The sequence below is a fragment of the Alligator mississippiensis genome, chromosome 2 (genome assembly GCF_030867095.1).
Source record: "Alligator mississippiensis isolate rAllMis1 chromosome 2, rAllMis1, whole genome shotgun sequence".
Lineage (NCBI taxonomy): Eukaryota > Metazoa > Chordata > Crocodylia > Alligatoridae > Alligator > Alligator mississippiensis.
The window spans coordinates 10,140,411-10,163,044 of record NC_081825.1 but is presented as its reverse complement, the minus strand read 5'-3'; the positions used below and the strand labels follow the sequence as shown (position 1 = coordinate 10,163,044).

Sequence of the window (22,634 nt, the reverse complement as noted above, 5' to 3'; positions counted from 1 at the left end):
ATCTACATGCGCAGGTGTTAAAGTGCATTAATGCTGTGTGTAGACTAACTTGGGACTCAAGTTACTGTGCAATAAGGCATCTACATGTGCATTATGATGCAGTAACTAATCAGGCATCACGCATGTATCAAATTTATGCTCAAATCGGCATAAGTCACCATATTTATTGTACAATACAGGCATACACACATAGAAGCGCACCTGTACAGTGCAGTAATTTTGGTTACTTTGCAGTAAATAGGCACATGTAAATGCAGCCACTTTGAACCTTTCTTAGCAGTGTCTCCTCCCTCATCCCTTTTCTTTCTGTACAAAGCACTTTCTTTTTGCTAGGCCATTCATACTATCTGATGAATTAGGTTGCTCCTATGAAAGCTTATACCTCTCTGAGCCACTTAGTTTTGGATGGTTAGGTTACATGTTCAGATTAGACCACTTAAAAGGCACTTAAAATGTGAAAAATTACAAATTCAAGATCATCAACAACTGTTAAGGATCCTCCAGGCATCTTAAAGTTATGCCACTTCAAGTGAGGTTTATCTCTGAGCCTTGCTACCCAGCACAATTTACTTGAACTTCTGGCTGTTCCATGGAGATGAAATGACCAAGTTCCTGTTCGCCGCCATTCCAGGAGGCAGTGCTCCCACTTGGACTCTACAGCCCCAGCCTGACAGCTGGGCACAGTTGGGCAGCATGTGAGTGAGAAGGAGGTAGGAAAAGTCAAGGGGTGCAGAGAGAGGGGGAACAGGGGATCAGGGAAAAGGAGGGAAGGCAGGAGTGGAGTGGGGAAGATGAGCCGGAGTAGATGGGGAAGAGAGAGAGAGACAAGAGAAGGGGAGCACGAGCAAAGAGGAGGAAGGTAGATGAGCTGCTCCCAAGCAGCTGCTGGTGGGCCTGGAAATTCCCCTTGTGCCTATATGAGGCCCTGCAACACCAAGAAGGTTTCCAGGTGGGGAAGAAGAGTGAGGGATAAGGAGGTGCCAGGCTTCTGTGAGACCCAGTGGGGCAAGTACAGGCTCAATATGGGCAAGTGGGGAGCAGCTGAGCCTCATCGACCCCCTCCTGCAGCTATCTGGCAGCTCCTTATGCCCTGCCAACTCCCCCCTGCCTTCCTTTCCCCATGGGGAGCTGCCAGGTCACCACGGGGTGATCTGGAATGATGGACTAATCTAGGGTGCCAGGGGACCAATAGGGGACAATCTGGGGTAGTGGACCCCAGTGATGGAGCTTATAAACTTTATATCAGCTTCCAGAGGGCAGCTAGAGAGCCAGAGACTAGGGCAGGTATGGAGAAGACTTGGAGCCCATAGCCACACTCCTGCTCATCAGCCAGCTAGCTGCAGGTCAGAGCAGGGCACATTAGAGATGGTATTAACCCTGTACATGCAACTGGTCACAACGCGTTCTAACTTCAATACTGTCCAACACAGTTTAGAGTTAGCACATGCTAACTGAAATATGTAACCTCAACCTAATGTGCCACCCTGCTCTACCATCTGTCTGACTTCAGATTAACCACCTTGCTGCTTATGGACAGTCCTGTCAGGGAGCTCAAAGACTAAGTGTGAGCAGAGATTGGCTTACCCCCTCAGTGCTAATCACTGTGCTTCCAAGTCATGACAGAGACACGGATGAGATTGATTTTTGTGCTGCCTCTTCCATTCACATTACACACACACTCAACAAAATTCAGATGTAAAAATTACAGTAATTACTTCTTTTTTGTTATCTTGGAAATGCAACCACTGAATTTACATCATACATCTATCCTTTCTATACACTGGGGCACAGAATCTACTCCGTGTTACAAGGTGTGACAAAGGCACCACATCAACTGCAGCAGCCCCTAGGGTGGCAGCAGCTGCTTACAACTTCACTGTCTCCCTATCCCACTCTGGTTGTGGTCACTGACCCTGGAAGAGGGGAAGGGTTGGGAGGCTGAGTGGAAAAACCACATTTGTCTGCCAAGCTGAAAACAGAAGGTCTCAGTCTCCTTTAAGGGCTGTGGCTTTAAAGGGAACTGTGGGCTGTCCTAGGGCAGATGATGCTCAAGGGTACCCTTTGGTGTTGGTCTTGGTTGGGGACAGAGATGGGGTGTGATTTTTTAAATGTATTTTCTGTTGAATGGGACAATAGGTTTTCCTTGTGGAGAAGGGGTCAACAAATGGATTTGGGGACCAGTTTAGAAGGGATAGTAGAGATATATGGTATCCCTTGTGTGAGACTGGGGGCAGAGCTTGGAAGAGAAGAGAGGGAATACAGTGAGGGTGAACTGTTTTTTTTTTTTTCTTTTATGGAGATATTGAATGCAGGTTGGGAAACAAGGCTGGATTGGGCAGGGAGGGACACTCAGCCAGAGAAAGGGGAGCAGCAATAGGTGAGGTAGATTGCTTCCAAATTTGATTTTTGGGAGCAGGGGGAGGGGTTTTTATTCTCATTTTAATATTTTATTCTGCTTCTATAATACTTTTTTTTTTTTCTTTTAGCTGCCCTCAGCCTTTTTGGGAGGAGCTGCATATAAAGCTAAATAATAAATACATACAATTCAGAGTAAATCTGCTAAAATACACCTGGTAACTGAGATTAGAATGTGTCCCTCTGGTTTGTATTTACAAAGGTATTAGAGAACAGTGATGCAAGCGAATGGGGCACATTGTACATGACTAAACAGGTTGACATTCTGTTCTTGAGTAAGCCAGCTATTGAATTGAATCTCTTGGGAAAACTATGTGCATTGGACAAGTTACTGTGAGCAGCATTATGATAAATAATCAATGCGTGATTGAAACCACAGAGGACTAACAGTTAACCAGAAAGAACAAAGAATAAAAAAAATAATTAGCTACCTCTTCTCTAGTGATTTTTTAGATGCAACTTACAAAGCATCAAATAAGTACAGCCAAATTAATCATTTAAACTTCTCTTTGAGGCAGGTATTATTATTATTATTATTATTACTATTTATTCTCCTTATGCTATAAATGAGGAAAACTAGACAGAGTTTAAAGGACTTTCCAAGGACATACTTCAGGCTTTGAATAAAACTCAGGAGATTACTGCCTTTCAGTCATTATATATGAAATTTCCAGAAGCACATAAGTAATTTATAAGCCTGAGCCTCATTTTCAAAGCTTTTAATTGACCTTGTAGGAGCTAACCAGGATTTAGACAAAATGTAGGTGTGTAAATCACAAAAAGCAATCGTAACGTATCTCACTGGTTAGGTATTTAGACCTATTAGATGCCTCCATTTTGGCCTGAAAGGATCTCTAGAATTAATAAACTCAGAGGCAATCCAGGCCTCCACCCCTGCTTTGCATCTCACTCCTATCTAAGCTTGGTTGCAGCTCACATCTGTTTTTCAGCAATGAAATGTAAACTGTAAAAAGTCTGTAGTCCATCATGGCAACTGGGACAAGAACCCAGAATTCTCAGGGGAATGTAATAACCACGGGTTCATCATGTAACACTCTCTTTATTGGCTTAGGGCACTCTCTTGAGAAGCAGATATCTGAATTCCCCAAGAACAAGAAGACCTAGGACACAACGCTTCAGCTTCCTGGATGAATACACTTACCTATGGACAGTTGAGTCTAGTGCCTAGGCTTCGAAGAACAGTCAGAGTTTAGATGTACCCCTGCACTTAAAATTTCCCATTGGCTCATTGTAGGCATATCCCTTCTGAGTTTCCGGGCTACTTTAAATGCCCCTAAGAGACATCAGGGACAAAGGTTGTAGCCGTGTTAGTCTAAAATTACAAGCAGTCAGTGTGCTAGAGGTGATATCTTTTATTAGACAAACTAGACTGTTGCAAAAAGAAAAAAAATCTTTATTTACAAGCTTTCAGGTGCACATGCCCTTCCTCATTCGTAGGAGAATGCAAAGATCACAAAATTTCTCCCAGGTTGAAATGAAAATTAATATTACACAGGAGAGCTGGAGAGTGGTGTAATTTCTCCTGGTTGGAAAAGTTCATTTTGTGCAAATTAAGCTCGGATAAAAGTTTGAGCAGTCTATTTCCCTCAAAGGTTTCTGATGGCAAGCAGGATGTTAATTATGCTTCTTTCTTGTTACGATGTTTCATACTTCACAGGGGAATTGGTGATGGAATAGGCGTGTGTGCCTGAAAGCTTACAAATAGAGATTTTTTTTTTATTCAACTGTCTATTTGGTCTAATAAAAGATATGGCCTCTAGCACACTGACTGCTTGTGATTTTAGATCAACACAGCTACAACTTTTATCCATGAAAAATTGCAGATTTCATAACTAGCCATTTTGAAATGAAAACGTCACAATTTTACAAGAAGGAAGCAAAATTCAATCCCTTGAGACGTGGAAGCTGACACTGCTGCTCCAGCCTTTTGTTTTGAGCCAAATTTGCATACTTACAGAGCAACCTCAACACAACCGAAACTCCTTGCCCAGGAGAATCTTTCCATCACCAATTCTCTTGTGAACTATGAGCCATCATAACAAGAAAGAAGCTTAATTCAAAATGCAGCTTGCCATCAGTCATCTTTGAGGTAAACAGATTGCTGCAACTTTTATCCAAGCCTAATTTGCATAAAATGAACTTTTCCAACCTGTGGAAATTATACCACCCTTCAGCTCTACTGTACAATATGAATTTTCATTTCTACCTGGGAGAAATGTTACACTCTTTGAATTCTCCTATGCCTGAGGAAGGGCATGTGTGCCTGAAAACTTGCAAATAAAGGTTGGGTTTTTTTGCAACTGTCTAGCTGGTCTAATAAAAGATATCACCTCTAGCACACTGTCTGGTTTTAAGAGACATATGCATCTTTCTTTTTAGTGTATAGGCACTGTAGGTGTCTAGCCGTATTGATCAGGATTCCCTTCCTAGAGCCAGGAACATGATAATTTAGATGCTACATTGCCTAAGGGGGGACCTTAAAGATCAATTAGGCACTTAGAAATCCCTATGCCATCATCCTTCCCTCAGACTTATGCTCCCAAGTACCTAAATCACCTTTGGAGTAGGGGGTAGACCAGTGCTCTTGGGGGGTCCACATGCACCCCTGTGCACCTACTACGCATCACCACTGCTTCTAAATCAGGCTACACGTTCAAAATTATTTATCTGAAGGCACACAGAGATGCCTCAAAGGGTTTTCCAACATATCTAAGCAGGATAGATGCAGAATTCCTTTTTGTATTCAATGACACGCTGTCAAGTGATTTGGAAAAAATGAAGTAGCACCAAAGTAGGGCAAATATTTAGGAAACTTAGTATGCATATTATGTAATAATAAAGTAGAGGACTACCACATTCTACTAGAATATTAATTGTTAGGTAAAACTACTCAGTTAGTAAAGTGGTCATTAACAGTGCAAAAGAAGTGAGGAATACTTCTTTTGTGCTTATTATTCCCAAATGTAGTAAAAAAACCCCTAAGACATGGGGTGACAGAAATGAGCAAACTAGGTCTAAATAAGCATGCAATGCATGTTATAAAACATCAATGGAGAAGATAATTCATATGGGGACAGTTCTTGCAACATCTATCTTTGAAGAGTTATGGCGCACATCCAAACTATATATGTCCTTGGACCTGTTGTTTTCTGCATGTCCTTTCACAGCACACAATACACTTTAGGTAGTCTATAAGGTGCAAATCTACTCTAATGTCTACTTGACTTCAGACTAACGTGGCTAACTATGTCTCTCTGGTCAAGTATCTATAGATGTATCATATTTATGCAGTGGAATTTTCAAAATGGTAAAAATTGCCCCTAAATAAAGAGCTATTAAAAAGCTCCGAGGCCTCCTACCAAGCTTAATAAGAAGCTCAAGGATCAAGACCTCCAGTTACAGACAGAATGTACTGATTCTCTATTGTATTTGGATTTGCGGTACCAAATGGCTCTCTAATGTAAACAGAGGGACATCTCCAGTGACTTGAATAGAGCATTGCCTGCCTATACCAGCCAGTGGGTCTGGCGTTTTGCCTATGAAAGAATTTTTAGTTCTTAATCATTTGAGCATGATCATCAACACATCTTCTTTAAATCACATTGTAGAAATGTGATAGGTCAGCACTATGACCTATCACCCTTCCAAGGCAAGTGGTGCTGGCTCCTACCCTGGGGGTCTTTAAGAAGCGGCTTTGATGCCTACCTGACTGGGGTCAATTGAGCCCAGTTTTCCTCCTGCCCGGGCAGGGGGTCAGACTTGAAGATCTACAAGGTCCCTTCCGACCCTACTTCTATGATTCTATGACCTATTTTTTTTTGCCAAATGACTGACAGAGGAAACATCAGTAGCTTGGCTGCTATGACACCTGTTGTACCTCTTGAAGTAGAAATGATTAAAACATTTTAACTGAAAATACTAGCACTCATGAGCAGTAAACCATGATTCCAAATCTATGAGTTCTTGCAGTTTACATTTCTTATGATAATACAGACCCGGGATTTGCTAACAATCTGTCCCAAGAATTTACAAAAACTGAATGTAAAAAAAATCACTTTCTCAGTTCCCTGAATGGGGAAAAATACTCTAAAACATATGTGTGAGCACACGTGTATGTTCACATGTGTGTGCACAGGCACAGGTATACGTGTGCTTATTTATTTCTACATACATACACATAATATGACTCCCCAGAAAGAGAAAGAGAGCCTAAGACAATGGCTGAAGTGCATGTTATGGACTTCTCTAAACCTGCCTAATTGTCAGGCTTGAATATAGGTGGAGAGGAGCAACTTATCTTTTATTATATGACACAGGTATAACTGAAATCAGAATGTGGTCCCAAAGCCATCTGTTTGGAGTGTTAAGTTGGGCAGCTTGGAATAAGTTCACTTAAGCAGATGCTTACTAGATGAAATAAAACCTGGTCCTATGTGTCTAGGAATCTTTGATGCCAAACAGGAAAGTGCCTAGGGAGTTAGGCACTTTCAAGGCTGGTAACCACTGAATGCGGGGGTTTCGGGATTACAGTTGTGGAAACAGGTTCCTAAATTCTGCTTGAAATGACTAAATCCCTTATTAGATTTGGCCCCACTTCCATTTTATCAATTATAGTATGGATAACTCTAGATTTAAGCCAATGTAACTGAAATCAGACTCTGGCCCAAAAGCTTTTCTCTCCAAACTGAAACCTTTTAGAAACATAACCCCTAAATTCCTTCACAGATCAGCACCTTCCTGGGATCATTCTGTTTTAATGTTAATTAAAATAGATGTAGCATGAATAGCAATAAAAGATGTTTCTGAGGAGCTCCACAGACTTCTAAACAGTGCTAGTAAAGAGAAGTTAATAACCCCGTGTAATAATATCAAACATAAAATCAGTGAACTGTATTTGTACATTCAAGAAATGCTAATATTTTTTTAACAGTTCTTAATCTGTTGTGGAGAAAAACTTGAGTGAGTAAACATGATCAATTGGTTAAACCACATTCGATGATCAACCAGGCTTAATCATTGTATTTTATTTTCATTGTAACTTGAATGGCTAAGTTTCAGGAAGCAAAAGAAAACCATTTCAGTACTTCCCTTAAAGCCAATTATAGTTTGCTGCCATTTTATTTTATGTATATATAGAAAGATGAGTAAAACTGAGAAAATGGGGGTGTATATCTGTGTCTATACAGATACAGTGAGGAGATGATTTTAGATTATTTTATATTCCACTTTCACAACTTTAGCTAGACAGTCTAATAAGAATCTGTTCTCTAATCAGTCAACTGGATACAGCACGATAAGCACCTAGTTGGCTTTACACCTGCATGATCTGTTATACTGCACTGATGAGGATGTTCGACTAAAACCCACTTATTGTTGCTCATGTCATTATAAACAGGATACAGGAAATACCACTTAGCACGTGTTCAAATGGTTTAATCTTACAGTAAAGCACAAGGCCTGTTTCTGCAAGCTATTTTTACAAATCATCAGGTTTCCAAATAATTACTAGATGTAAAAGCCCTAAACTGCTTAACTCCGGTTGAGACAGAGAAGCCACTATATCCTTTCAGCCCATTTATCATTACTCTCATCTTCTACACACACACACACACACACACACACAAAAAATAGACTCTATCTGTCAGTAATACGACTTACCTCAACTAACTTGTTGGCATGTTCACGGAAGACTTGTGCATATTCTTTCACTTCTTTTTCATTACCACTCTTCGCAGCCTCAATAAGAACCAGTAATGGAACATTGGTCTCCAGGAATGAGTCGGATATATGATCCATCACAGCCTTCCGTAGCTGTGAGAAAAGAAAGCGGAGCTGTAAAGACCTGAAGATTTATCAATACAACATTTCCAGCATAGCGATCAGCTACTTACACCGAAGAGTGAATGTGTCATCTCTCACATTATTGTACACCATTTTTGAAGTCATTATGGATGCATAAAAAGCACTTAAATACCCATAACAAAATCTTAAGAAAAGGTTCTGCAACTCTAACGCTTGTGTAAAGACCTTGCTAACACACTTAATGCCAGCATCTTGAACGGGACAACCTAGGTCAGGGGCGAGCAATTATTTCGGGCAGAGAGCAGCTTATTGAGTTTCAGCAAGCCATCAAGGGCTGCATGACAGGCAGCCAGGGGTAGATATATATTAATTTTCTAAAATTTTTAGGGGCCCCATGGGCCGGATAGAATGGCCTGGCAGGCCGCATTTTCCCCACCCCTGACCTAGGTGGACAAACAATAATCACCTGAATGATTGCACACTGACGAGAGATGATATTGCCCCCTACTTTTAATAGAGGACTCTGATCACTGATTGGGGGACTTTACTTTATGTAACTATTTAAAAAAAATGTCTTAGCCAGTGTATGTCCAGGACTCATGGAAGGCATGCACCTAGTATATTTAGCAATAATTGGTACTGTACAGCATATGCATCTTGCTTTATTTTCATTAGGAAGTATCTCTAGTATGGACAATCTGAAAATCTGTCACCGGCAGGGTTAACGAGCATACCACCAGTGTATTTCAAATGAAAAAAAACACAAGCTATTGAAGAGTAAATACCTGTTCTTTCATAAACAGATGTTTGAAAAAATGTTGCTATAAGATCACTAGCGTCCCCTTCACTATTCTTCTAACTAGTAATCAATGCCAAACGGTTCTGAGATTTGAGATGACCAAAATGATGATTGAAATCTTAAATAATTCTTCCTGGAGATCTGATAGTGTGACATATTTGAGCATATTTCCTTAAGCTTTGGGTATAATTGTTATTAAAAATGAAAAACTGCACAGTCAAAGCAACCAGGCTAGGAGCCATCTAGCCCGAGGTTCTAACTAGACATTAGTCTCATTACGGCATATATCTTTTAGCTAGACTGAAGGTCATTAAAGTAATCATTCAATTTTGCAATTCACACTAGAAAGAGTTATTTAACTGAAGTGTCATCACTGTATAAAACTGCATCAATAATTATGATACTGTTAGCTGCAGTAAAACAAATGATCTAAGATGACTTCAATGATATTGGCTATTTGCTCTGTTTTTCTAAAGACAAACTGTAAATCAAATCTTGCTGCTGACTACATACTCCTTCCTTATTATTGGGGGAGGGGGGCGGGAAACCACCATTAGCAATGCAAAATAATTTTTACGAAAAATTAGTGTTTCGTTTGTCTAAATTATTATTAAAATTTAACCTATCAACAAAATCAGGTACTATTTACTAAACATTTCCACTTCCACCATGAAGAAGGTTCTTCCAAAGTACTAATTACATGAAAATAATAATTAAAAATATATAAGAAAAAAACTTGAGGGAAGTAAGGCACTGATGCATTGACGCCACCACCTATGTTGTTGGCCAGTACAATCACATTCTTTCCTTGGACTCCATCATCCATCTGCTTGTATCCATTTACTGTCTCGTATTTTATGCTTGGCTTGCAAATTCTGCATTTGTACAGCAGCTAGCACAATGGCTTGCTAGTCCCTGACTTGGGCTGTCAGTCCCTATGGCAATATTAATGCAATTATAATTATATCTAATATACTAATGCAATACCCCCACACACACTGGGTAGTACAACTGTGTTTTGATATAGGCAAGATGGCCCTTGTTGTTCTGACCATGTGCTCAGCACACGGCAAGTTGGGGCCTCTACCTGGGGGGAAATATGTCAAGGCCTCTGGCTTCACTGGGCAGAGGAAGCAAGGGATTCTTCAGGCAGACTGGTGGGGAGAAAGACTGAAGTGTGGCCCTCCCTGATTGGACAAGGCTTGGGTGATGTCACACCAGGTATGTAAGAACCACTCACTATGGTTCTCTCTCTCTTTCTCCTAGGGCTCTTATTCATCTGCCTGCTGAGAGCTGCACAGCTACATTGGGAGCCAGAAAACCTGCTCTCCATGGGGGCAAGGGTCTCTCTACCTCTTCACTGGAGAGGCAAGCAAACACTGTTTAAAGGAAAAGCCTCAGATAGAGGGACACTATTTAAAGGAAACACTATTTAAAGGAAAAGCCTCAGATAGTGTTTTTGAGTCTGAGACTCCTATTTCCTCCTTTCATTTTTTTTTCTTAAGTGGGATTGATACCACGGGGGTGTTAATCACTGAAGCAAAGTGCCCAGCAATGGGTCCTGCCAGTTACTGCCTACAAGGACCTGGCCCCCTCTGATCAGTAACTGTATCATCTCAGCATGAAATATAGCTGAGACTGGACGGCCACAGCCACAGGCCTGGGCCTTCTCCCCCCCCCCCCCCCCGCTGTTTCTACAGCTATGGTGTTTCAGCCTAGTACATGGCTGAACCCCAGTTATATGTTCAGGCCCCAGTGCAGTTTAGGCCTGACTTCTCCTTCAAAGTTTTCTTCTTGCAGTTTCTGTCCAGCAGAGCTGGGATGGGAACTAGGAATTAAGGGGTGCAGCATGATGTCTGGAGCTGCAGTTAACTCCTCGCGGTGACCACATGGAAGTGGGGATTGCCCTACAGTCCAGAGCAACAAGGGGCTCCTTGCAACACAGATGGACCCATGCTCTCTAGAAGCTTCTTGCAGCCCAGTAAACCCAAGGAGCAGCTCAAAGGACTCTCCAATAGGGCTGTGCGAAGCTTCGGTCCCCGATTCGATTTGGTAGAGATTTTGCCTGATTCAGTGGCCGAATCTCTGTATCTGAATCAAATCAGGAGACCCTTTAATCTCTCCGAATCGAATCGGAACCCTCCGAATAGAATTGGAGAGATTTGGAAAGATTCAGCAATTCTGATATAGACACAGCTTTAATGTTTTTTCCACATACCTCAAGGTACCAGGTGGCTCATGAATGCTGCGATGGTGGGGTAGATAGAGCATCCCAGAGGAGCATGTGGGGCTCCCCAGAATGCTTGGCAGGAGACCTGGAAGTGGACCAGAAGCACTTCCAGTCCATTTCCAGGTCTGTTGGGGAGCATGCAGGGGGGACCCCCACACCCTCAGTGACTGGTGCCTCCTGGGTCTCAGAGGGGGCCCAAGGGGGAATTGGGGTCCCCCTGCAATCAATTGCCAAGCCAGGGGAGCACAGGGGAGCCCCCAAGTCCTTGGCGGCGGACCCAGAAGTAGATTGGAAGTACTTCTGGTCCACTTCCGGGTTCGCTGCCAAGCACATGCCCCCTCCCCCCCCATGCTTCTGTGGGATGCTCCATCTGCCTCACCATCAGTGTTCATGAGCCGCACCTGGTACCTTGAGGTATGTAAAAAAAAAATTAAAGCTGTGTCTATGGCCGAATCGCTGATTTTCTGAATCAGCATCACATCTTCAGATTCGGATTCAGCCTTATTTAATCAGGGACAGTAATCCGAATCAACAAATCAAATTACTGTCCCCATTTCGGGCCAAATCGAAATCTGAATCAAATATGGCCTGTTTTGCACACCCCTACTCTCCAGTAAAGCCCCCCACCCATCTCCAGTCAATTTCTGAAGGGCAATATAATGGTGCAAGTTCCTGTAACTGCCTTTTGGGTGAGCCCTGAGTCCCAGACTGCCTGGGCGTGGGTGAAGCCTCCCCAAGACAGTGCAATCTCTGAAGCATGCCTTGTAGTTGCTAATGTTTTAAATTGTATTTAGTATTTTTCTTCATTTTCTTTGCCTTTATTTTTTTGTAATAAATTTGTTCTCTGTGTTTACACCGCTTACGAGGAGGGGGTTTTGTTTATGTGGGGCACCCTAGTAATTTATTTAGTGTCTCCCAGGAGGTCTGGGTGGGGGCTTGAGACAAGGTAACATGTTTAGACCTCAACATTGAACGCAGCCCTTGTTGCTGCCGACCAGTGCCTGGCAGAAGAGTTACACTAAAATATTGTGAAAGCATATAAAACAGGACATGAAATAGCTTGAGATGCTGTATGGCATCATGATATCTACATTGTGTTATGAAGCTTAAAGGTTTCTAGTCACTATACATCAGGCTCTCAAAACTATTTTGGGGAATAAAGAAGCAAATAAGCACTTTGTGATATGCTCTGAAGTGCCCAACCCTTTAAAATTCCTTCTAGTCACCTATTTGACTCTTTAAGCACCAAAATGCCTTAAAAAAAATCTAGATCTGTGTGCTTATCTAAGAATGCCAACACACCCTACTGTCAGTTTTTAGCAATATACTTATTTAAGAAAAGCAACACTGTAACGTATTGTATTGGGTTAACCTTTTAACTGTGGACATAACCATATCATAAAGGCTTTTAATTTTCATTTACTGGACAATGCAATTTTACTATGCATTATTACATATTGCAATTCTGATTATCCCATGATGCTCTCCTGTCAGATCACATTACTCCTGTAAGAATGCCTAAAGATGTAGCTCATTTTCATTGATAATGTCAAGTAATTCCGTTCTTAAACCAGACATCTGAAGTTGACGAGACAGAGAAGATCATCAGATAAACAACAATTTGGGTCTTATCAGTGTTAATAGAAAATCTAGTAACAGTGAGTGACACCTTATTTCCGACTAGAGCGAAGTCTAGAGTCACAAGAGTTGAACTATGAGACAATCTGAATTTAGTAGTTTATCTCAAACTATTCAAAGCTGATTTGATAAATGCATAATAAGTAAATGTTCTCTGTAGTTTTTGCACCACATTATTCCTACATGTCAGTAACAAATTTCTGACCCCTCATGTAAACAGACATCATAATTTCTTTAGAAACTGATTATTTGAATGTTCAAATGCCCTTGCCTTCAAGTTGAAAGGTATAGTTAAGAGTTTTTACATATTCAAGAGACCACAAATTTAGCTATCCATCAACTGTGCCTATAAAGAACAACTTGACAAAATCATTTGTTAAATGTGACAGGAGTATGAACATATGGCATTCTTCCAATAGCTTAAATGGATGCATGACAAGGTAATATTAATTGCACAAGACAAGACATTTAAAGGTATTAGCTCAGCACTACCAGTCTATTTTATCCAATTAGGGCTATTCATCAATGTAAATAATGGCTGGAAAGCTAATCCTGTATTTTCCCCTATGTACTACAACAAAGTTAAGCCAAAGTGATGTTCATGCATCCATAGTCTTTAATGTTTCATACTGACGCCATTATTTCAAAAGAAAACAAAAACAAATACAAACCCTTCAAATCCACCCTCTCCTCCCGTGAATTTAAAATAAATAGAAAGTGACAGCTTATATAAAAGTTACTTGGTAACATTATTAGAAAATTGCTTAAAAACAAGTTCATCTATGGATGCACTGGATTCTTTGTTGCACTTCCCGCAGCTTCCCCTATGGTACTGCATATTATCACTTAGAAGCCACGGTGTCTATTAAACTCTTTCCCCTGCAGCTTTAAGCCGAGGGAGGATTTAAAATGAGGGTGTTCTGATTTAAAATGAGGGTGTTCTATATTAATTGCATGAGAAAGTGCCGGTTGCTAAATCCAGGGTGGCATTCAAATGAAGATCTTTGTTACTAAAATAAAGTGCTACATTAAAAAAAACCCCTCAAATTATGGGAAAAACATTATGTCAGACAAGCACTGTGATAAGTAAACTTCAAAGCCTGCAAATATTCTTTTCAAGGGATAAAAAATCTACTATTAGGAAGATGTTATTTCCCACCTAATACAGTCACAATTTAGCCAGTTTCTGGTGCAAAGTCAGTTACTGCTGTTCAGAGCTGAGGGATCTACCGCTATAAGCACTAGCTGAATCTGTTTTATCATTGTTGATTCACAGCTGTAATTGCACTCAAAGAGGTTAAACTGCCCGCCACACTGATGTTTTTCATGGCTATATAACAGTTTTAGAACCAACTGTTTCTGCACTACTTACAGTCATGTAGAGAATTAAATGTCTAATCCTGACACTAGAAGGTAATGCCACAGCAGGAGATTAATGGCTCTAACAGATTGTTAAACTTTATAAAGACTGGCAGTATAAAGCTATCTGGAAGAAAAGTTTACTAACCCTTTGTTTGTAACTATATCACATATCACTACGTTCACCATTTTCCTTTTAACACTCCTTGTATGCTATAAACTGCTAAAACACCACAGGTTGTTAAGCTTGGGTAACTGCAAGAGCATATTCACTGGGACAGGTGGAAACAAGCATTTCAAGAACATGTCTCCTCAATCCCATGCATCTTCAGCAATATTAAGAGGTATTTAATTTTCAAGTACAATACAGTGGCCACCAGAAGCTTGTGAAACACTATAATCAAGAAGAAATTAATATCTAAATGCAGAAAGGGTGAATTATAAGCACAGAGGAAGTTCTGAAATGTGGATTGCAATATTTCCCAAGGTTTCTCCCACCCTCTCTAGACAACACACAAGCTTCAAGACATACCCAAGATGATTTGGAGCACAGATCCATGGCAGGCTTTCTTTCTTTTCTAGATACTATTCCCGTAGCTTGTTTCACTTCAGTGGTGATCCAGGTTTTCAGATGCTCCCATGGGACTCTTGAAACACTAGCCTCATTCATGTCCCATGAGTTAAGAAAGACCCTCTCCAGCTGTCATTTCAATCTTTTCTATCCCAAAGATTAGGAAGGGACCAGAAACCTCACAAACAGGGCCCTAAATGGGGCAGCTCACTTCACACTCCATAGCTCTGGAAAAGTACTGCGTGCACAATTGCACTCTTTTAGAAATATTATTTTTGTAGACCCAGGTGTTAATACACTAATCTTTCCCCTATAAAGCTGAGCATTTGAAGCCTTTGCTCTCATACCTTAATTGCAAAATCCATTGCATTTTAGCATAAAGGGAAATGTGCTTAGGAAAGAATGTTACTAAAAGAAAAAACTCTGAAGATGTGTTTTCTCATGTGCTTATGTGTATGATTTTGTGCTTGTTTACTTCTCTTTCCTTAATATGACTTGTGCCTACAAAGCAAAATGGGCTCTGAATACTTATGGAAAGCAACTACAAGTAGTAAGTTTTTTTATACCAATTTGAAAGAGGGAATGCAGATGAGAAGTACTAGTGTTTGCCAGCAGTGAAGTACCAGGGGAAACGTCTCAAAAGGGTCTTAGCAATTGCCTTGTATGATGAGATCACTGGCTTTGTGGATGTGGGGAGAGCAGTGGACAGGACATACCTTAACTTTAGCAAGGTTTTTGATACACTAGTCTCAAGCCTCCCACAACATTCTCTCAGGCAAGCTAAGGAAGTACAGGTGGGATGAATGGACTGTAAGGTGGATAGAAAACTGGCTGAATCATTGGGCTCGAAGGGTAATAAACAATAGCTCAATGTTTAGTTGGCAGCTGGCATCAAGTAGAGTGCCCCAGGGGTTGGTCCGGGGGCTGGTTTTGTTCAATATCTTCATAAATGACTCAGCAAGTCTGCAAGTCTGCAAATGACACCAAGATGGGGGCAGTAATAGATACACCGGAGGGTAGGGCTAGGATTTAGAGACCTAGAAAAAATGGAGGGTTAGACTAAAAGAAATCTCATGAGGTTCGGTAAGGAGAAGTGCGAAGTGCTGCACTTAAGGACGGAATAATACCAGTACAGGCTGGGTACCGACTGGCTAGACAGCAGCTTTGCAGAAAAGGACCTGTGGTTACAGTGCATAATAACCTGAATATGAGCCAACAGTGTACCCTTGTTGCCAAGAAGGCTAATGGCATCTTGGGCTGCAATAGAAGGAGCACTGCCAGGAGATTCTTCCCCTCTATTCAGCACTGGGGAGGCCATATCTGAAGTACTGTGTTCAGTTTGGGGCCCCCCACTACAGAAAGGATGTGGACAAATTGGAGAGAGTCCAGCAGGGGGTAATTAAAATGGTGAGGGGGCTGGGGCACATGACTTATGAGGACAGGTTGAGGGAACTGGGCTTATTTAGTCTGGAGAAGAGAAGACTGAGGGGAGATTTAATAGCAGCCTTCAGCTATCTGAAGTGGGGTTGCAAAGAGGATGGAGCTGGGCTGTTCTCAGTGGTGGCTCAAGTTCGTTCCAGAAAGTTTAGGTTAGATATTAGGAAAACTTTCTCACTAGGAGGGTAGGAAAGCACTTAAAGGGTGCTTTGAGGTGCTTTAAGGAAAGCACTCAAAGGGAACAGGTTACCCAAATAGGTGGTGGAAGCTCCATCCTTGGAGGGTTTTAAGACCCAATTAGACAAATCCTTGGCTTGGTTGATCTAGTTGGGTATGGTCCTGCTTTGAGCAAGGGGTTGGACTAGATGACCTCCTGGGGTCCCTTCCAAGCTTAATTTTCTATGATTCTAAGTGACTAAGTGCCTTTATCTCATATATATATATATATGAAGAGTACTCAGCACTGGTCCGTACTTGTGGGAAGTGGATTAGGAAAGCCAAGGTTGCAACCAAGCTCCATCTGGCTTCATACATCAAGGATAACAACAAGTACTTTTTCAGATATGTAGGGAGTCAGAAAAAAAGCAAGGGTAACATTGGACCCCTGCTGAACCAAACGGGACAGCTGATAACTGACACCCAGGAAAAGGCCAACCTGCTTAATGGGGACTTCACGTCATACTTTCATAGTAGCTAGGGTCAGGAGGGACCTGAACAGATCATCTAGCCTGACCCCCTGCCACAGGCAGGAATGAATGCTGGGTTCACAAGACCCCAGACAGGCAATCATCCAACCTCTTCATGAATTTGCCCAAGGTAGGGGCGAGGACCACTTCCCTGGGAAGTTGGTTCCAGATTTTGGTCACCCTAACTGTAAAATATTGCCTTCTGATCTCTAACCTAAACCTATTTTCCATCAGCTTATTACCATTGTTCCTTGTCACCCCAGGTGGTGCTGGGGAGAAAAGGGATCTACCTATTTGCTGTTGATCTCCCCTGATGAGCTTGTAGGCAGCCACTAGACGTTGGTGTTTCATCAGTCCAATGGGACGCGGGGTGGCGAGGGTGAGGGTATAGTTATACCCAGCATCGGTGTTGATTTAGTAAAGGATCACCTTGAGAGGCTGGACATCTTCAAGTCAGCTGGTCCTGACAGATTTCACCCTAGGGTACCCAAGGAGCTAGCAGGTGTCATAGCCCAAACATTGGCAAAAATATACAAAAACTTGTGGTGCTCAGGTGAAGTACCTGAAGACTGTAAGAAGGCCAATGTGGTACCCATCTTTAAGAAAAGGTGGAAAGTAGATCCTGGGAATTACAGGCCAATCAGCTTGATCTTGACCTTTGATCTGGTGTCCCATGACCTCCTCATGGAAAAATTGGCCAACTGTGGCCACGGCTACACCACAGTCCGATGGCTGGGAAATTGGCTCCAAGGTTGGACCCAGAGAACAGTGGTCAATGGCAGCAATTCATTAGGGCACTCTGTGACCAGTGGTGACCCCCCATGGTTCCCTGTTCTCTTTAACATCTTTATCAATGATGGGGATATTGGTGTCAGAAGTGCACTGGCTAAGTTCACCGATGACACTAAACTTTGGGGCATAGCATCCACACCTGAGGACAGGCTAGTGATCCAGGCTGACTTGGATAAACTTAGTAAGTGGGCGGACACAAACCTGATGACATTCAGTACCAATAAATGTAAGGTACTCCACCTCGAGAAAAAAACAACAACCTTATAGGCGTGGCAGTGCTACGCTTGCTAGCACCACTGCTGAAAAGGACTTGGGGGTCATGACTGACCACAAGATGAACATGAGCCACCAATGCGATGTTGCAGATGGTAAAGCAAACAAAACCCTGACTTGCATCTACAGATGCTTCTCAAGTAAATCTCAGGATGTTATCCTCCTGCTGTACTCGGCCTTGGTGAGGCCGCAGCTGGAGTACTGCATTCAATTCTGGGCTCCACAATTCAAGAAGGATGTTGAGAAGCTTTAGAGAGGCCAGAGGAGAGCCACACACATGATCAGAGGGCAAAAGAACAGGCCTTATGAAGAGAGGCTGAGAGCCATGGGACTCTTCAGTCTGGAAAACGGCTGGCTCAGGGGGGACCTGGTGACTGCTTACAAGTACATAAGAGGTGTACATCAAGATCTGGGAGAACATCTGTTCACCAGAGTGCCCCAAGGAAAAACAAGGACCAACGGTCATAAACTCCTACAAGAACATTTTAGGCTGGACATAAGAAAAAATTGCTTTATGGTCCGAGACCCAAGACCTGGAATAGACTCCCTCCAGAAGTGGTGCAGGCACCTACTCTGGACTCATTCAAGAAATGCTTGGATGCTTATCTTTCTGGGATCCTCTGACTCTAGCTGACTTCCTGCCCCTGGGGCAGAGGGCTGGACTTGATGATCTTCCAGGTCCCTTCTAGCTCTAATGTCTACGAAATCTATGACATTTGTTAGAACTGGCTTAGACACTAAGGAATCTAAAATCAATTAAGCAAGTGACCCAGAAGTGACTAAGATGCTATTGGAAATTTCACCCATGTGTAAAAAGCAAAGGAACAAGCATTGTAAGCTATTCTTGGCTGAAACTGTCTCCTAATTTTGGTATGGTGGATGGCACAATAAAGTACCAGTCCTGATCAGAATTCCTAAGCACTATCATAAGACAGATAATAATATAATAATAAGGGAAGAAACAGAACAGTAAGGAGAAGAGAATGAGTAATGAATAAAGTACAGGAGAGTTGGTGAGGAAAAATTGAGATGAATATAGATAGCGACAATCTGACCAGTACTTTGAACACAAGGACTAGGCGTTTGAAATGCATACAGAGTGGGAAGAGAGCAATTCCTGTACTTTGTGCAAAGGAACAATTTGGTTGAAATGATGGGATATGATGATTTTAACTTATGCATTTTTTTGATGATCCAGGGTAGAAGGGGTGAGAACATGGAAGGCCAAAAAGTGAAAGTTACTATAATCAAAATGACAGATGACCAAGACATAAATCTGGGTTTTAAAAGTGGCGGCAGAGAGAAAAGAAGGATTGTACAAGGATGTCACCAAGGAAAAAGTGATATGATTTACAAAGGTTCAGAAAGGAGGGAGGACAATGACAATAATGTGTCAAATATGTCACTGAGATTGCAAGCCTGAGTGACAAGAACAGAAGAGCTATAACTTGGTCCAGAGAAGGCTTATGCAGGATGGATAAGAAGCTCATGCAATGCACATTGCATTTCACTGACAGCCACAACCATGAAGCACTGTAATTCCAACAGCAAATATATACAATATTTATTATTCAAGTACACAGATTTCTGGGGTGCGTGCATTGTATACATATAATTAATGTGCACCATGCCCAGGATTAAAACATTACAACAAATCTGAAAAAGAAAGCTGTGAAATAATCTTTAATAATTAAAGATGTCAGCAGTTAGAAGTCCTTTGTTGCTAAATTATACTACAGTAGGCACTGTAAAATATGACGGACTACTATAGGTCAATGGTTCCTAAAATGGCCCACTATCACCATGAGTCCAAGATTTATTTCTGTTGGTTTTTGGCCATTTTGGCCATTCTGGCTGGTCATGTGCTTCTAACTCCCACTGTTTTCTGCTGTTAAAGTGCATTTAAGTAAGCTAAAAAGAATGAGAAATACTTCCCTATCGTATTTTCCTTGAAAGCAACTTTTATTACTGCCATCAGGAGCTTAACGTATCCAACAAGGGAAGGGCATCATCCAGGAGATATTCCCATAACTATGAAGTTATGGCCCATATTATGAATCATGGAGATGATGTTGAGCATGTTGCATGTTTCTAAAAAGCAGCAATGTGGGCAAGCTTAGATGGCTCACCAGTGCCTCAGTGTTGTGGGTGTGTGACATGGGGTTTCCCTGCAAAAGCCAACTGCCAAGCTGAATTAGTGTCAGCCTCCACATGATCTTGAGACGAACCCCTAACTTAGGTTCATTATCATTTGTCACCAATGGTAATGGTTACTATCATCTATAAAATCCCTATTCCAGCCCCAAATAGTGGTCAAAGTATAAATACTGATATTGCAAGAGAGAAATGGGGTTGTGGCAACCCTTTCTGAACGCCATTGTGTGCTCCTACAAACATCTGCACCAGTCCTAGGGGAAGTCTCTGGTCCCATTTCATAGCCCTGTGTACAGAGATTCTTGGACTTTTCGGTGGCCAATTAAGCAACCCTGCAGGTTTTTAAACAGTCAGATTTAAAACTGAAGAACATAGTCTTGTTCATGGGTGACTGGTGTCTCCCAAGTCTGGGAAGGGGACACCAGATCACTGATGGGAGACACCCACTGGAGGGGGGGGGGGGGTGTCCCCCAGCAGTGAAACCAGAAGTACACTTCCACCGGCACTTCTGGTTTTGTGGCTGGTGCTTCCAGGGGGTGCAGGGCCAATCTCAGATCATTGCCAGTGGCCTTATTACCTGTCCTGCTTTTCTTTGATTTTCCTCTTACCATCTATTAACAGAACTTAAAGCTCCCTAGATTTCCACATGCATAAGAACAGGTGATGGTAGTGATTTCAAGATATTTGCACTAGAATGAGAGCATATGTAGAATTAAGGGTGAGCTAGTTGTCAGTTTAAAGCACCCTGACCTAAAATCTAGTTTGAAAGGTAAGTTGTGCATTGGCTCACCCCCTATTTTACTCCCCATCCTTTTTTGAATGACAGCTGAGAGGAGGGTATAAAGCTCTTTATATGGAGGCTGTCTTCCCCTAAATGTTTGTGCAATATCTATTACAATGGGGCATTAAGCAGTTGTAATATCCACAAACACCACCACTACCACCATTTGGCTCTTAAGAGTCAGTCCAGGCATGGACATGAGTGCCAAAAAAATTAGGCATGGCTACGTCCAGCATGAAATCCAAACTGCCAAATTAGGTGTTTAGGTTTCTTATACAATGCACAGGGAAAGGCAGACACCACAACGGGGCGGTTCAAAAATAGCCCCTGCATAATGAGAAGATTGCATTCACAATCTTCTGAAGAGGGACTGGAATCTAGATTTCTAGTCTCGCAGCTGAATCCTCTGATCATTAGGATGAAGGGTCCCCTCCACCCACTGACCTTACTTGCTTTCTTTCTAGTCCTCTGACTCTGAGACTCTGGCATTCCTGATTGCTCAGTAGCCCAGTTTCAATAGGAGTTGGAAAGGGTGCCATCATCTAGATTAGCCTGCTGCCTAGTCTGGGAAGGGGGAACTCCCTTCTTGTCAGTGTAGAGGCAGAAAAGGATCTTGGAGTCATTATTGATGCCAAAATGAACATGGGCTGACAGTGTGGGGACATGGTCACGAAGGCCAACCGCACCTTGTCGTGCATCCACAGATGCATCTCTGGCAGGCCCAAGAAGGAGTTCCTCCCCCTCTATGCGGCACTGGTCAGGCCACAGTTGGAGTACTGCGTCTAGGTCTGGGTGCCGCACTTCAGGAGGGATGCAGACAATATGAAGAGGGCCCAGAGGAGGGCCACTTGCATGATCCAGGGGCAGCAGGGCAGGCCCTACGAGGAGAGGCTACAGGACCTGAACCTGTTCAGCCTCCACAAGAGAAGGCTGAGGGGGGATCTAGTGGTCGTTTACAAACTAGTCAGAGGGGACCAGCAGGCATTGGGGGAGTCCCTGTTCCCTCAAGCACTACCAGGAGTGGCAAGAAATAAATCACAAGCTGGTAGCGGGCAGATTCAGACTAGATATCAGGAGGCTTACTTCACTGTCAGGGCGGCTAGGATCTGGAACCAGCTTCCAAGCGAAGTGGTGCTGGCTCCTACCCTGAGGGTCTCTAAGAGGAGGTTAGATGAACACCTTGCTGGGGTCATTTGACCCCAGTACTCTTTCCTGTCATGGCAGGGGGTCAGACTTGATGATCCGCTCAGGTCCCTTCCGACCCTACAAACTATGAAACTATGAATCTAGTAGTCTGAGCACTCTTGGGAAGTGGGAAATATGGGTTTGAATCCCTTCAGATTGAGGAGGGCCTTGAATTCTGGGTCTGCAGGGGAAGTGTTCTAAGCGCTAGGATATTATATATAAAATCTGGGGTTGGTACCCTATATTCTCCCTGGTTCTGAATGCAGCTGCTGTATTGCTGTAATGTGCTCAACTCAATGTTGTCAACGTGTGTGTGACATCCTCCAAAAACACCTACTGGATCAGGCTTCTCTGGGGACTTAGGCACCGCTCTGCCTAGTTTCTAGATCCAAGAGCAGTTTATTCGGGAGCAAGGTGCCAAGCTGTTCAGATCAGGTATATTCTGGGCACACGCAGAGGCATCATGGAAACACTCATTTCCAAAAGGGAAG

The 22,634-nt window shown here is 42.4% G+C and overlaps 1 protein-coding gene across 9 annotated transcripts in view; it reads right to left on the bottom strand.

Moving 5' to 3' along the window:
* The window catches only part of CTNNA2 (catenin alpha 2), an 884,847-nt gene that overhangs the window by 154,485 nt on the left and 707,728 nt on the right, over window positions 1–22,634 (bottom strand). For all 9 annotated transcript variants that reach the window (XM_059721437.1, XM_059721436.1, XM_059721434.1 and 6 more), the window contains one exon: window positions 8,095–8,247. In XM_059721437.1, the coding sequence (XP_059577420.1) occupies window positions 8,095–8,247 (153 nt within the window). The remainder of the gene's footprint in view (window positions 1–8,094; window positions 8,248–22,634) is intronic.